The sequence below is a fragment of the Poromitra crassiceps genome, assembly GCF_964638095.1.
Source record: "Poromitra crassiceps genome assembly, chromosome: 19".
In the NCBI taxonomy this organism is placed as follows: domain Eukaryota; kingdom Metazoa; phylum Chordata; class Actinopteri; order Beryciformes; family Melamphaidae; genus Poromitra; species Poromitra crassiceps.
The window spans coordinates 2,419,284-2,436,564 of record NC_139646.1 but is presented as its reverse complement, the minus strand read 5'-3'; the positions used below and the strand labels follow the sequence as shown (position 1 = coordinate 2,436,564).

Genomic DNA, 17,281 nt, shown 5'->3' with positions numbered 1-17,281 from the left:
TATCAAAGACTGTATATCCCATAGACAAGTCATCATTCACTTCAGCGCAGGGATAGATTGTCCACGAAGACATCTAAGTCTCTCACTGACACCATCATATCACACACAGACTTTTTATAACTCGGATGGCAATGTCAGCGGAGGACGCTGTGTGCGCAGGTTGTGCTGACGACGATAGATGCTGGGGAGAGCACAGTCAGAATTGAGACAGAAAAACTAACTTTTGTCCAATAAGAATCATGGAGCCAGAGAACGTATCAGTGCCTTGAGTGCAACCAGAGCTCTTCTCAATTTCTTAATGTTTGCTAACTGCATAGTCCATGGAGGAAGCACTATTTGAGTAGTAGGAAACCAACTTTTATTTTAAAAAAAACAACATAAATATACCTACAGTAGGTTAAGAGATGAAAGAAAGAAGGCCCTACATTTGAAGAAAGAGAATTGCATAATTCAGATCTGCTTCCAGTCAAAAAAGAAGAAAAAAAAACAATTTCAATGTTCTGGCTAAGAAAGAGCAAGGCTATGTTCAAGAGTGCATGGATCAATGTTTGGATTTCTACAATGAGATGTAACTCACTGACCAGACTTAGTAGGTGCCAGAAGCAGTGATGATCACATTCAAGAATCAGATAATGTATAAGCACTGTCTAAACATTTTTCCATAAGCCTTGCCCTTTGGATCAAACCAGTCACATTCAGATTAATTTGTTACACTAATGGGGGGGGGGGGGGGGGGGGGGGGGTTGTGCAATGTACACTAGTGAGTGTTAGTCAGGGCTTTGTTCAAAAACACCAAGGCTTTGCAACAATAATCAAAAGGTTGGTTACTTCAGAGCATCTTCAACTTAATGGCCAACACGTCCTACTCAAATACAAAACACTTGTAAATTTGTAGTGATCTTGAAGAGGATAAAGTTAACATTCACACACAACAAACATTCAGCCATAAATGAAATAATTCTGACTGGACCAGTTGAGCATATTATCTCATAAGAATCACCAGACTCAAAAGGCCAACTCACCATTTCCAATGTTGTTGCATATTAAGGAGAAACAATATCACTCAAAGCTAAAAGCCTCTGAAATAATTACTAAGAGATAAATCCCGTACAGTGATGCATCGATCAGTTTGACAACAGACGTTACTTACAATACCATCAGTGGCAGAATGGGGATGGAGTTAACAGTCCTACCAATACTGTAGATCACACACAAGCTCACAAGGAGCCGGTGGCAAATGGGCACTTCCAGAAATCCTCACACAAAAGGGCAGAAAGGGAAAGTTCGGCCAACTTTGGGGAGAGCGCCCCTCTCAGGTTTCTCCATTAAGGTGCATCCAGCCATCGGTCAGTCTGTGTCCGTCTTCGTGGGAGAAGTTGCCACCAGAGGATTTGGAAATGAGGGTTGCACAGGGTGTCTGAAGGTGGCATTCAAGATGAATCCGGAAGGCTAACCAAGGATTGTACTGGCTTGTGTGTGTGTGTGTGTGTGTGTGTGTGTGTGTGTGTGTGTGTGTCCAAGTATGTGTACATGTCCCCATGCGAAAAAAATGTGTCTATCCATCTGGAGGGAGCAGGAAGGAGGATGTGTGCACCTCAGGAGATGGTGGAGAACTCTTTGAGGAGGACGTCCTGACTCAGCGTGTTCAGAGAGACATTCTTCCTTACGTTCAGGCTGATGGAGCGCACCTGAAGAGAGACAAAGAGTATAAAGTACACACATAATAATATGAAAGAGGCACCTGAAGAGAGAGAAAGAGTATAAAGTATACACATAATAATATGAAAGAGGCAGATGACAGCTGAGACAAGCAACCAGACTTTTGCTGTCTGACCCTCGGACCCCACAATGCACTGCTCGCTCTCTCACCGGCTCCCACAATGCACTGCTCGCTCTCTCACCGGCCCCCACAATGCACTGCTCGCTCTCTCACCAGCCCCCACAATGCACTGCTCGCTCTCTCACCGGCCCCCACAATGCACTGCTCGCTCTCTCACCAGCCCCCACAATGCACTGCTCGCTCTCTCACCAGCCCCCACAATGCACTGCTCGCTCTCTCGCCAGCCCCCACAATGCACTGCTCGCTCTCTCGCCAGCCCCCACAATGCACTGCTCGCTCTCTCGGCAGCCCCCACAATGCACTGCTCGCTCTCTCACCGGCCCCCACGATGCACTGCTCGCACTCTCACCAGCCCCCACGATGCACTGCTCGCTCTCTCGCCAGCCCCCACAATGCACTGCTCGCTCTCTCACCGGCCCCCACGATGCACTGCTCGCTCTCTCACCGGCCCCCACGATGCACTGCTCGCACTCTCACCAGCCCCCACGATGCACTGCTCGCTCTCTCGCCAGCCCCCACAATGCACTGCTCGCACTCTCACCAGCCCCCACGATGCACTGCTCGCTCTCTCACCAGCCCTCACGATGCACTGCTCGCTCTCTCACCGGCCCCCACAATGCACTGCTCGCTCTCTCACCGGCCCCCACAATGCACTGCTCGCTCTCTCACCGGCCCCCACAATGCACTGCTCGCTCTCTCACCAGCCCCCACGATGCACTGCTCGCTCTCTCACCAGCCCCCACGATGCACTGCTCGCTCTCTCACCAGACCCCACAATGCACTGCTCTCTCTCTCACCAGCCCCCACAATGCACTGCTCGCTCTCTCACCAGACCCCACGATGCACTGCTCGCTCTCTCACCAGCCCCCACAATGCACTGCTCGCTCTCTCACCAGACCCCACGATGCACTGCTCGCTCTCTCACCAGACCCCACGATGCACTGCTCGCTCTCTCACCAGCCCCCACGATGCACTGCTCGCTCTCTCACCAGCCCTCACGATGCACTGCTCGCTCTCTCACCGGCCCCCACAATGCACTGCTCGCTCTCTCACCAGACCCCACAATGCACTGCTCGCTCTCTCACCAGCCCCCACGATGCACTGCTCGCTCTCTCACCAGCCCCCACGATGCACTGCTCGCTCTCTCACCAGCCCTCACGATGCACTGCTCGCTCTCTCACCGGCCCCCACGATGCACTGCTCGCTCTCTCACCGGCCCCCACAATGCACTGCTCGCTCTCTCACCGGCCCCCACAATGCACTGCTCGCTCCCTCACCGGCCCCCACAATGCACTGCTCACTCTCTCACCAGCTCCCACAATGCACTGCTCACTCTCTCACCAGCTCCTTGAAGAATGCGGCCTCCTTGGGCTGCTCCGAATATCGCTCAAACTGGTCCAGACCATCCTGTAGTTTTAGGGTCAGTGTGTCATAGTTGGACCGTACCACCTCCAACACCTGGGGGGGGGGGGGGGGGGGGGGGGGGAGTAAGAAATGAGGGGAAGACATGATTAAAGAGCGTGACAATCATTTGTACAGTAAATGCATTACTTCAATATTTATTGAACAGTCAACTGTTAATTGCTGTTACATAATTCATTACAGTATGTTTATTCATGAGGCATCATGTTGGAGCGTTAGCACCTGGTTCCTCTCCGTGACCGTTTCTGAACGGAGCTATTTCTATCCACTAACTGCTTGGTGTCAGGAGCCCGACCCACCTCTCCGTTATCACTGACAGGCGCATTTGGGATGTGAATGGTAGGGTTAGACAAAAGGGACCCAGCTCCAGCTAATAGACGGACTCCTCAGCTCCAGCTAATAGACGGACTCCTCAGCTCCAGCTAATAGACGGACTCCTCAGCTCCAGCTAATAGACGGACTCCTCGGCTCCAGCTAATAGACGGACTCCTCAGCTCCAGCTAATAGACGGACTCCTCAGTGATTTGTGAGCTTTGTTTCTTGTTTGTTTTGTCCGATTTCCATCCGTTCCATTACCATTCCAACAGCCAAAACTCTCTTAGGCTTGCCTAATGGCACTTGGTCTATTGGTCTATTTCAGTATTATTCCAGAAGAGAGTGGACGTGTATTTCTATCATTGTATGTCTATCACTGTGAGGACCAATTTGAGTTTTGAGTTAGTTCTTGCAATTTAAGTTTAGGGTACGAATGTAGTCAATGGAAGGTCCTCACAAGTACAGTAAGTCAAACGTGCGTGTGTGTGTGTGTGTGTGTGTACGTATGGCCAAAAATGCAGAGGCTACAGTTGCCTCAGAAGTTAGGCTAAATCAGAGGTAATTATGGAGAGATTCTCCACACTTCTATGCCTGGAATTGCCCCATTCAGCCGTGAAATCGTCCCTAACCAGATCTTTTCAGCTATTACAGACGCTGCATGACTCCGCACTGCATGGAACATTCACAGGAAGATGCAGGATGAGACGGACTCTGTCATGCTTCCCAAGCACCATAAACAAACATAAACAACATACACACCTCCAACCCATAACTGTCTAAAACGTAGAGGCATTATCCTAGGTCTAATTCAATATGCAAACAAACACACACATTCTCCCTGGGCACTGGCAGTACATCTAAAGCTGAATCTGCCTTTGAAAAACACAGGCAGGAAAACATTTCTCTTCCTTTTTTTAGCCTCCCTCTGATAAATCTGTCGCTCTGCTGGGGAAAAGTGCGGTTGTTGTTGTTTTTTATTTCAACATCTGATGGTACAACTGATGAAAAATTCATAGCCATATCTCTCACTCCATACTTCATTCTCCATCTCTGTCCCTTCTCCCTCTCCTCTCTGTGTAAATGTAGAGATCGCTTTGAAGGCTGACCTCGGCAAACGTATTCAAGTTGCTCGCATAGGGCGGCAATGGAAAGGACAGAGGAGAAGAAAGGAGGAAGGGGGGAAATGCAGCGGAGAAAGGAGCGTGAAGAACCCGGGAAGAGGAAGACATGAACAGAAGAGGAACAAGTCAAATGCGTCTGAGCAGGAGAAATAAAGTGAAGTTGAGGGGAGAAGGAATGGAGGCTTTCTTAGACATGCTCACCTCACTTGAGCAACTTTCTGCATCACTAAGCAGATATGATTGTGTGGCCACATGTCTGTCATTGTGTTTATCTTGATGCACAGAGGTACTCTGTATTCAAGTGTTTTCACCGATTTTGCTTGGTGTGTGTGTGTGTGTGTGTGTGCGTGTGTGTGTGTGTGTGTGTGTGCGCGCGCGTGCGTGTGTGTTTGAGAGAGAAAGAGAAAAGAAAAAGCGGTAGTTCATTTTAATGCTCAGTGTTTCTGGAAGCCATCATCCATCTTCTAGTGTCACTGTAGGGAATGAAGATGCTCCAGAGGGGTGGAGTGAGGGAGGAGAGGGGAATGAAGATGCTCCAGAGGGGTGGGGTGAGGGAGGAGAGGGGGGCTGCTAGATGTCAGAAGACAGGGGGAAGGAAACGCAAGGTTTCACACCTCGTTAAAAAAGGCTGATAGTGGGGTGGAAGCAGACTGGAGAAGAAAGGGTGGAGACACAGTGAATCACCAGATTCTTCTCTCTACTCTCTCTGATCTAGGCATCTCAGGATCTGCACTCTCCTGGTTTGCCTCCTATCTCTCTGACCGCTCATACCAGGTTCTATGGCAAGGATCCCTATCCAGATCCTGTACTCTTAGCACAGGTCTGCCCCAGGGCTCAGTCCTGGGCCCCTTGCTATTCCTTCTCTATATCAGATCTCTGGGCCATGTGATCTCATCTCATGGCTTCTCTTATCACTGCTATGCTGACGACACTCAGCTCTACCTCTCTCCCCCCGCCTCAGACGCCCAAATCGAGGCACGTATCGCTGCATGCCTCAAAGACATTGGTGCTTGGATGTCTGCCCAACCATCTCAAGCTGAATCTTGGTAAGACAGAGCTACTCTTCCTCCCCGGGAAAGACTGTCCCCTCACCGACCTTTCCATCTCCATCGGCAACACTACTGTGTTTCCCTCTCAAACAGCTAAGAACCTTGGAGTGATCCTTGACAATCAGCTGTCCAACTCAGCCTACATCGTAGCAACTGCCCACTCCTGTAGGTTCTCCCTGTACAACATCCGCAAAATCTGTCCGTTTCTCACAAGGGAAGCAACACAACTCCTGGTCCAGTCACTTATCATCTCTCGCTTGGTCTACTGCCATGTTCTTCTGGCTGGGCTACCTGCTGCAGCCATCTGACCGCTTCAGCTCATTCAGAACGCTGCAGCCCGTCTGGTGTTCAACCAACCAAAATTCTCTCATGTCACTCCCCTCTTCCGTGACCTTCACTGGCTTCCCATCTCGGCTCGCATCAAATTCAAGACACTGGTACTGGCCTACAGGGCGGTCCACATGTCAGCCCCTTCCTATCTGCAGTCCATGGTCAAGTTTTAAACTTCTCATCGCTCCCTCCGCTCCTCCACCCGTCCAGATCGCCTCGCTCCTCCAACGCTACGTGGGCTCAAAAGTCGCTCGTCCCGATCGCGACTCTTCTCGTCCCTGGCCCCTCAATGGTGGAATGAGCTCCCCCCTTCGGTCAGAACGGCCGAATCACTGCCAATCTTTCGGCGGAGACTAAAAACTCACCTTTTCAGGCTACACCTAGGCCCTTGTTGAACTAACATCTATAATAAAAATAATAAAAAATAAAAAAACCTACTAATGCTACATGTTACTTATTCCTTCTCAAACTACTTCCTACATGGTGCTAGTCTATCAAAATATCTTAGCTGTCATTGATTGTGTTGTGTTGCATAGTGGTTTTCTGTACTGTTGACAAATTGTGATATTGTAAGTCGCTTTGGACAAAACAAAAGCATCTGCTAAATGACGTAATGTAATGTAAAGACGCGAGAGCTTAGTTTGAATAAAAGCAAAGTTAAGAGACAGCTGGTCGTTGGGAAGGCAGGGTGCAATCTGCCTCAGACAGAGCAGAGGCTAATGATTAAGACCCATCCACACACTGTTTATGATTTGGCTTATTGGACTGAGCAAATGACCACATCATGGTTCATTACATCATCTAAGTTCCCAATTTCTCTACGTCCAAAAACCTTTCATCTCAATTTTAGATGACAGGGTTTTGCTGTGGTTCACTAAATTTTGTCCTGATGTTTTCCTAAGTACGGCCTACATTGTTTTAAATGTTTTATGAATGCTGAGAGTAGCAAGTTGTAAAAGTTTCATTCCAAAAGGACATATCCTACCGTTTAGAAAATGTTTACGTCTATTCGTAAGAGGTGATTGCTGTCATTTAAGTATTAGTATAGTAAAGTTGCTGACGATGATCAAAAGACTCAAACCAGGCAAATGTCTGACAGAAGAATATAGATCAGAAAGGCCACAGGACAACAGGACAGTACTGACACCATATACATCTGGGGCCGGTTGCACCAACTGGTCTTAACTATGCCTGGTCGTAACTCCTACGTCGGTCTTAGTTAAGACCAGTCTTTAGAGTGGATTTATGCCTGTCGCACCAACACGGCTTAGTCTGGTCTTAACTATGCTGGTCGTAGCAATGCGCGTTCATGTGAATTGCCAGGGAATGCCCCCTGATTGGATGATGTTGCAAAAAATGTGCCTCGCGACCTGCTTGGAGCACTGTGCCACTACGCTCTCTCAGCCACTACTGTAAGTGCATCACTACACCCTCCCTCCTCCCACCCTCCCTCGCTCCGGGGGAAAAATGGCGGTGATTGAGCCAGACAGACAGTCTGAATGAAATTGAATGTAACGTTCCCAATTCTATGTATTAAATTCTAAAAAATTAACGGCAACATTTGGGAAGGCTAAGCCACACAACTAGTTATCTATAATCTAACATCGTGCTTCAAAGACGGAGAACTGGCTGTGTTACGACGATGACGGTAAGGACTCAAAAAGGTCTCCGCGGAGACAGGCAGGCTCTACGCCTCCTCCTGACTACGCCTGGTCGTAGTGAAAAGAAGGCTTAAGCCGTCTTGGTGCAACCGGCGTAGCTGTTAGGTCGTAAAGTTACGACCAACTTAGCTTAAGACCAGTGTAAGACCAGTTGGTGCAACTGGCCCCTGATCTATATATATATATATATATATATATATATATATATATATATATATATATATATATATATATATATATATATACATAAATAATATAGATCTAATATAGATCAGCCAGGCCACAGGGAAATACTGACATCATGGAAAGTAAATGAGGCTTGTATGGAGTGGGCATATCACATTTCAGAGCAGTGGAAAAAAAGTGTCTCTACTCTGGAAATGACATGATGCCATTAATGGAGGCTGCTGGAAATGAGCACTTGTCATAACAGGAAGTTCTACTTGAATCTAAGTGGATCAATGCACTGAGCTGCACTGAGCCACTGTTACAAGCTGCAAACAGGCTCAGCGATGATCGGGCTCTCGCACCTTCGTGCACATCGGGGTCATTGCTGGACACCAACCGGTCGACCAGGCTCTGAATTTTCATGCGTTTTGGACACTGCACACAGGAGTTACTTCCTGTGTGTGTCCACTATGTAGCGCTAGAGAACACCCACTAATTATGCCTCATCAAGAGTGGACATTGGACAACACCATGGACATTTCTGGTCAACCCACTAGGAGGAGTACATCAGAGTATAAAACATGTCATTTCCTGTTGCCAGTAGGTGGCACTATAACTATAACTGAATATTGGCATGTAGATGTATTCAGGCCAGGCCTCTTATCAAACATGTGAAATTTGGGGCAGATTGGACAATGTATGAGTTACTTACAAACCACTTCCTTTTTCGTGGCGAAAACATGGAAATTCGACGCCTCGCCACGGACATGCCATTCGACAAAAACTAATGTGACGGTCTTTTAAGGTGGACCTGATTAACCACACAGGTTGAGGCGACGTCTCGTCATAGACGCTGGGTTAGCTGGCTCAGCCTGGCTGGGGGCGTGGTCAGGGTGGGGGTAAATCCCCCATTCTATCCATTCAGCAAAGTTAGAATTTAGCTGCTAGCCCAGCCCAGGCAGACACAATCGGGGATTTAACTAGGGCTGGGTTCAAAAAATCGATTCTCCGATTTTTAATCGATTTTCATTTTAATCCTCGATTATCGATTCATATGTCCAGAGATCGATTAAAAAATTAAAAAAAAAAAAAAAAAAAAAAAAAATACTAAACAGGCTAAAATATTGTGCTGTGTGTGGTAGTTGAAACATAGTTTCAAGTTGACGTTTAATTATGTTTGTAGTTGAAACAAAAACATAAATACTGTAGGCTACATGAATGGAAATGTTTGATCATTAATATCTACTTTTAGAAATTATATAGGCTGAAATCAAATCACTGTGCATAATTGTGAAAGTGTCTTTATTGACAGATGAAAAGGCTGTTATTTACCCTTTGTCACCACGTGGTGAGTAAATATATGTGTAACTAAAACCATTAAAATTGACAACAGGTCTGCAACTTTTTTTCCCCATGTATCTACTTGGCTGGTTGGAAACCCCTGTATTACATAACTGGACAGTCATGTAATTCAGGGTACAGCTCAAAAACCACGTTTTGGTATCACTAACCAAATCAATATTGAAAATTGATCGAATCGGAATCGAATCAAATCGAATCGAAATTAATCGATTCGCAACCTTGTGAATCGGAATCGAATCGATTCTTGAAATTTGAACCAATACCCAGCTCTAGATTTAACCACCGCAGTAAACGCACATCTGAGCAGAGTCTTGTGTTCTGCTCTAGAACCCCTAAACCTGTAGTTTAGAGCCGCAGCACCGTCCTTTGGTGAGTCATCCCATTGAGATATATCTGCGGTTTTACCCCACTCGCGCGCCAGCCGTATAACGTTTTGTGGGCGTTCCCACACATGCTCTCTATTTGGAGGAGTTTGTTAAAGTATAACATCTGTAAGTGGCACACAAAAAATACACAAAAAATGCACAATCAACTCAAAATGACTGACTTCCCATCGGGTCGTGACACAAAGACTTTTTAAAATCTGGACATGATATACCAAATCGGACATGTAGGTGAAACGTACCGCGAGGGCTACCTCATTGAAAATTTGCAGGGGGCGCTATCAAGCTATTTTGCCACACCCATGCACAAGACCCACAAACAATATAGTTTTTTCCCACTTCTGACTCAATGTGCAAAGTTTTATTGGGGCACCTTTAGCCCCTCAAAAATGTGATTCATTTGGAGCAAGAAGAATAAATAAGTAAATAAATAATAAAAGAGGTGGCAGAGCAGTGACACCACCTCCTGCCTCCCCTCTCTGTTGTGAATAAATCTAAGCGATAAAAGCAGAGAGGTAATTGCGGAGTATAATGACCAAATCCATCACTCTCTTATCAGCTTGTAAATAAAAGACTCTCCCGGCTTCTTCCTCATCCTCATCATGCAACTATTTGACATGAATGATACATGTGGGGCACGGTGGCGCAGTCGGTAGCGCTGTCGCCTCACAGTCAGAAGGTCCTGAGTTCGATTCTCGCCTGGGACACTGTGAGCGCTGTGGTTGTGTTCCCCCCCATATCCTCAGTGCCTACTGACCAGGTGGGTTATCTCGTCGTAAGGGCCTTTCTCTCTGTGTGGAGTTTGCATGTTCTCCCCGTGCTCCCCCAGGGGGTTCCTCCGTATATAACCCCCCCACTAAAAACATGCAGAAGATCAGATCGTCATCGTCATCCGACCAGTGACGACAACATCCGAAGTTGGTCCCCGGGCGCTGTACGAGAAAGCGACCACTGCTCCTGGCCTGCCCCTCGGAGGAAAGGACATGCCTGGATGGGTTAAATGCAGAGGACACTTTTCACCGGCCACCGTCAGCATGAGTGTGTTGTGGCCGCATGCATGTGTTGTGGTGTTCGTGTGACAATAAAAGACGGGCTTGTCCGTTACGAGTTTTTTTGTTTTTTGTTAACAAGTGTTTAAATAGAGCTCACTCTGCTCACATCAGTCAAGTTTGCCCTCCTTCCAAACTCCAGGTTTTGATACCTTATGATGATAGAATCACTACAACTCACTTTCTTAATGACTGCGTTCTAACCACTGACTAGACATTAGAATAGGTCAGTGGTTCTAACCCTCTGTGTGTGTGTGTGTGTGTGTGTGTGTGTGTGTGTGTGTGTGTGTGTGTGTGTGTGTGTGTGTGTGTGTGTGTGTGTGTGTGTGTGTGTGTGTGTATACACACACAGAATAAGTACTCATTGTGGGACATGCGGACGGGCACGCATTCCTTCAGCGCTCACAGCGTCCCAGGTGAGAATGGAACCCAGGACCTTCTAGCTGTGACTAGGTAGTTCTTTCAAAAATAAAACAGAGTGGCCACTTCTCACTGAGTGTTTTCCAGTATGTAATTAAATTTTCATAAGAATGACTTTTGAAATGTACAGAGCAAATGTTTCACTAGATTCATGTACAGAGCAATGTTTCACTAGATTCCAGCCCAGGATGTTGGTGTAATTCATTTCTACTTAATGGGGTCGGAAATAACGCTGCCCAAGCAAACCCAAGGAGGAAATCTGGTGCAATGGCTTCCTTCCTGAGCACAGTGTCGGACAGTAGCTTGACAATCACTGCCCGAGCATATACAACAATATATTCTCTGAAAGGCGCTTTATACAGTAGGGCAAATGGGGGACTTGGACATTGGAGTTTTTGTTCTAAGTTTATTTTCTTGATCTATATTTTCAACATACGTAGTATATCCATTTTGTATCTTTTCCCAGAGGAAGCCATCACAATATAGCCTAGGTAAACCCAGCCACCACGTGACCTGCTCTCTCAGTTCCCAGTCATGGGCTGCGAGTCTTCACTGGTCTCACGATTCGATTCGATTACGATTCATCTGTCAACGATTCAATTCGATTAACACGTCCGCATCATGATGCGTTGATTAAACGATACATTGATTAAACGATACATTTCCAGGTTTTGCATTCAGACTCAAGATGCAATTCAATTTAAATGAACTGAATTGACATCTTGATGCCGCTATGTTGAACTAGATGCTACTGGACACTGTGATGACAACACAAACATAGTGATGTCATATACAGTAGGGAAAGGGTCATACAAGATATGACAACAACAACATAGTGATGTCATATAGGGAAAGGGTCATACAGTATACGACAACAACAACATAGTGATGTCATATACAGTAGGGAAAGGGTCATACAGTATACGACAACAAAAACACTATCAGATGAGAATAGGTACCATGATTAAAGGGTGACAGCAAAGACACCAACCACACAGCAAGACAGCAAGGACACTGTGTGATGTCATAAATAAAGTCTGAAAGTGTGACTCTGGCATCATAAAAGAGAATAACAATGAATGACTGTGACATCAGTGAAGTCTGTAAGGCTAATTATAACATTAAACAAAACATCCCAGACAAGAGTGCTGTGGTTACCTGTTCTTCTGACAGCTGGGAGATGTGGTTCACAGCAGCATAGGACTCAATCTTAGGGTTGAAATGGTTGACGATGGCCCTTAAATAATTTGAAAAGCATTTTTTTAGTATAGCATGCCATAGACAGTACAGCATAGACAGACAGTACAGCATAGACAGACAGTATAGCATAGGTCAGTGGTTCTCAACTGGTGTAGCCTCAGGACCCACTATTTTCCTTGTCATGAAGTCGCGACCCAAATTTAAGATTTTTTTTTAAACCACTCAAATTTATTGCACAAAAAATAGTGCATTAATTTAATACACAATGCCTTCATGCACTGTTATAAACCTCAAATGAACAAAAAAGTGCAACAGAAGTGCAACTAGGGCTAAAAACCAATTGAAATAAGGCAGACTTGAATTACAGGCCTATATGTTTTTAAATTTAAACAAGTCAAACTGGTCATGCTCAGAAAGTCTTATTTGAACTGTATGAAATATGAAATAAAAGGCAGACTTGAATTACATGCCTATATGTTTTTAAACAAGTTAATAATAATAATAATAATAATAATAATAATAATAATAATAATAATAATAATAATAATAATAATAATAATAAAACAAGTTAACCTGGTCATGCTAATCCAGTTTCAATAGTCTGAATTTAACTAATATGAAATAAAAAGGCAGACTTTTCTTGAATCACAGGCAGGCTATATGCTTTTTAGTTAAACTGGTCATAACTTTTAATTAAACTGGGGCCATGCTAATCCAGTTTCAATCATCTGAATTGAACTCAAATTAAATATGAAATGAAAAGGCAGACTTCTCTTGAATTACAGGCAGAGCATATGCTTCAGCTTGTTAAACAAGTAAAACTGGTCAGGCTAATCCAGTTTCAATAATCTGAATTGAACTCAAATTAAATATGTTTTTTTTTTTTTTTTTTTGGCCAATGTCCGCGACCCAATCAAAACGACCCGCGACCCACCAGTTGAGAAACGCTGGCATAGAGTACAACACACACACACACACACACACACACACACACACACACTAACACACACACACACTAACACACACACACACACACACACACACACACACACACACACACACACACACACACACACACACACACACACACACACACTCTTAGTTCAAATTGGTTAAGTGGGCTCTGTCTCTCTGGGCAGTATCAGTCACGATGATGTCATCAGTGACCCTTCCTAGATGAGGGGTGGCTAAGTGGTGGGAACCCTGCAGCAGTTAACTAGTATGAGTTGTGCCAAACAAACGTTGATATCTCAAAAACTATACATGACATCACTTATATTTTGTCATTCTGAGTGAGAGCAGAAGTAGCTCAAGAGTCTGATGTATAATATATCTATGTCGTGTTAAAGTTGTGTGAACTGTCGCACTTTTTAAAATGAAGTGAATTTGTAAACAGCACAGCCGGCTAGAGTGAGACCCTCAAGGCTGGCTCCATAGGGTCCCATTATAAAATGACGTAAGTCGTTTGTTTAGCAACAAGCTGATCGGCTGATCCCTCGTATATACAGTAAGTGGTGGGAGTATAAGTAGGGAGAAGAGGACAAGGAGAAAAGCTAGTTTCTCCAGAGTCTCCACTCCACCCTAGAAATCGAGCACACAAGATTTCTACTTTATTAAAATTGAAAAGGTGTTTTAGTGTAAACCTAATTAATAATGGAAGGTTTTGTTTGTAGTTGGCCAATACCAAAATACCATAGACAACCTGCTTAACACAAAACTAATTTCTGTAATTCTATTCTAATGTATTATGTTGTATGTTATTCTATTCCATCCCAATGCCTCCTTCGTATTGTGTGAGCACACCAGGGTCAATTCAGAGGCAATCTTTTTTTTTTAGCATTTGCATTAATTTCTATGAAACTAACCCGACTGCTTTACGCAATAAGCATAGCTTAGCTGTCAGAGGAAGTGGCTTATTTTCTTATATAGTGCCTCATATATCAAATAGATTACAGTGACACAAACGCGGAGAACTCTCCACAGTGATAATTCTGTTGTCATTTATCTGTAGGAAGCTGGAGTACAGCAAAACACACTGATGGAATCTAAATAGCATCAGTCCCTTCATTTGCATTTATAAACTCAAAACAAACTCTGGGGTTTCTTTATACGTTCCTTCATTGGCTCATTCATTCACTCTCTTTCAATCTCCTGTCTCCCTCCCTTCCCTTCCACCATTGTTAACTGCCTATTATTGCAGTATGAGCCCAGTTGACTGCATGTGTCCTAGGGGAGCATCCAGGGTGACCTCAGAGGATCATCCCCTCAGAGGAGATGGGAATAGGGATGACGGAGAGGAAGCAGAGATGATAGGAGAGGACGGGTGGAGGAGAGAGGTGGCCAAGTACTGTATGCGTGTGGAGAGGAGAGTAAAGGGTTAAGGAGATAAGGGAGGGCGGGGCCTAAGGGAGGTGGAGGAGAGGAAGTGGAGGCAGAAAACAGGAAGAGGCTGGCGATAGAGAGGCCAGATTACAGCTCCAAAGACAACCTCTCATCCACTTTGTTTTGACCTCTACCAATCACTCTCCATTCTTTTCCCTTAATCTACCAATCGTCAACCTTCTCCTACTCCCCGTGTGTGTGTGTGTGTGTGTGTGTGTGTGTGTGTGTGTGTGTCTGTGTGTGTGTGTGTGTGTGTGTGTGTGTGAGTGTGAGTGTGAGTGTGAGTGTGTGTGTGTGTGTGTGTGTGTGTGTGTGTGTGTGTGTGTGTGTGTGTTTACCGGACATTGACGAGGGCATGTGTGACTTTACTAGCAGGCTCCTTCCACTGGCCGGTGTTGGTTGATACTCTCAAGACTGGAAGACAGACAAAGGCAAATGAGAGAAGAATGACGTGACGAGAGAGAGAAGAGGGAGCAAGTAAGACACGGCCACACTTTACCCAGCTCTTAACTGCTTCCAAAACATGTGACCACATTACACCAAGTTTAGCTTCTCTCCATTGGCTCCCTGTGTCTTTTAGAATTGATTTGTAATCACTTTGAAGGCCCCGTCTGGTTTGGCACCTCCCTATATCTCTGAGCTCCTCTCCCCTTACGACCAGACGTGCTACCTGAGATCCTCAGAGAAAACTCTCCTACGTATTAGAGCTGTGAATCTTCACTGGCCTCACGATTACGATTCAGAGGGCTACCATTTGATTCGATCACGATTATCGATGCATCTCGATGCATCTTAAATCGATGCATCACTTTTTTCTGCAATACATGATTTTTTTTTTCTCACTTTCTTTTTTCTCACTGTGTGGCTACTTTTAAAATAAAACTGCATTTGGAATTGCATTGTATTATGATCCATAATTAAAATAAACAACTGCATGTACCGGTACTTCCATTATATTTTATTTGATTATAAAAAATAAAATAAAAAAAATAATAATAATTAATAAACAATTTTTGACATTTGTGAATCGATGCAGAATCGTGCACGTCCGCATCGCGATGCATCTTATAATCGATTATTTTTGACACCCCTACTACGTATCTGTTCCAAAGTCACGGTTAAAAGCTAAAGGCGACTCGACTGAGTCGACTGTGCATTTTCTGTCAGAGCTCCCAGACTAAGAACAAGCGTGCTAAATCACTCCTCAAAACGCTAGCTGATTTTAACTCATTGAGTGCCAAGGACGTCGATCGACGTCAAATGCGTTTTTTGACGGTGGGACGTGGATGAAAGCCTCGGGCATCTCCTGTACAAATATGGGAGCTATTGAAGGTGTATAACCTATTTTACGGACTCATTAGGTGGCGACAGTGCTCTCCAGATTAGAGAGAGGTCCGGAAAACAGCTGGAAAAAGCCGTGATCAAAGAGAAACCGATGCATGCTGCAGCCAGAGCCATATAGATTGCTCTGTCTGCAACTGACGTTGGCTGCGCACAGCAGTCAATCCGCGCCCACAACTGAGCTCCTCTGCCTCTGTCTGTCTGTCTGCATAGTTTATCCACACGATTAGCCGCCAGAAAGGCAGCACCCGACGCCGAAGGGCCAAACCTTTCCCTGCAGTCCGGCTTGGCATTTCCGTATCGCGCTGGGAACAAAAACGGAGCCCTCCGAAAATAGAGTGGGTGCGTGTTGGCTGTGTGTTCGTGTGGGGAGGAGTTTGCAGCTGAGGGGGGGAGGGGGGGAGAGCGAGGTGGGGCACGCAGGGCATCACACAACTACACCACGTCACTACATCAGAAAATATTATCTTCAGACTCAGTGAATGTGCTTGAAATGCTGCATTTCACAAAAGGCGGAATATCTCAGCTAATAATTTGAAACGCCTGTATTTGCTCAAAACGACCTATCTTCTCCGGCTCATAACTAAAGAACGGAAAATGGTATCAATAAACTTTTTTTTGCTGATGATACAATAGAGCCAGCTCGTTCTTTGTGCATGTTCGGTGTTTACATAGTAATATCACACAATATTCTGTGGGCCTCGAGAAATCACTGAAAACGCTCTGAAAACTCACGTTCTCCAAAAGTGGCTGGCACTCAATGAGTTAATTCTTGATTCTGACACTTCTCTTTTTTTATATGTTTATCTCAGACTTTACTTTGCTACTTCTCTCATCATCTGTTGTATTGATTTTCTTTGTCTTTTTTATTATTTATATTGATTTGAAATAGCCCATGTAATTCTTGCTTTCTTAACTGACACTTTGTCCTTGACTCTTTTTTATGTCGATTATGTACAACACTTTGTAACTCTGTTTTTAAAAGTGCTACATAAATAAAGTTGCTGTTGTTGCTGTTGTTGATGAGGGAATTCTGGTCAAGAATGTCTCTCTGTCTCTCACACCCGTGTCTCGTCTTACCCATACAGTAGAGGTTGTCGAAGACCTGGTGCATTCGTACTATCTCATAGTACAGCTCGTCGTAGCTGTTGGAGGTGGGCAGGAACGTGTCCCCGTACGTTATGAACATGTTGAACAGGTTCACCACCTGGATGAGACGACACATGTTTCACATTCAA

The 17,281-nt window shown here is 45.0% G+C and overlaps 1 protein-coding gene across 2 annotated transcripts in view; it reads right to left on the bottom strand.

Moving 5' to 3' along the window:
* Positions 1 to 736: 736 nt before the first annotated feature.
* The window catches only part of LOC310793663 (armadillo-like helical domain-containing protein 3), a gene marked incomplete at its 5' end in the record, with an annotated part of 39,126 nt that continues 22,581 nt past the window's right edge, over positions 737 to 17,281 (bottom strand). For both annotated transcript variants that reach the window (XM_083655511.1, XM_083655510.1), the window contains 5 exons: positions 737 to 1,688; positions 3,182 to 3,298; positions 12,279 to 12,357; positions 15,041 to 15,116; positions 17,124 to 17,250. In XM_083655511.1, coding sequence (XP_083511637.1) covers positions 1,596 to 1,688; positions 3,182 to 3,298; positions 12,279 to 12,357; positions 15,041 to 15,116; positions 17,124 to 17,250 — 492 coding nt within the window. In that variant the 3' untranslated portion in view covers positions 737 to 1,595. The remainder of the gene's footprint in view (positions 1,689 to 3,181; positions 3,299 to 12,278; positions 12,358 to 15,040; positions 15,117 to 17,123; positions 17,251 to 17,281) is intronic.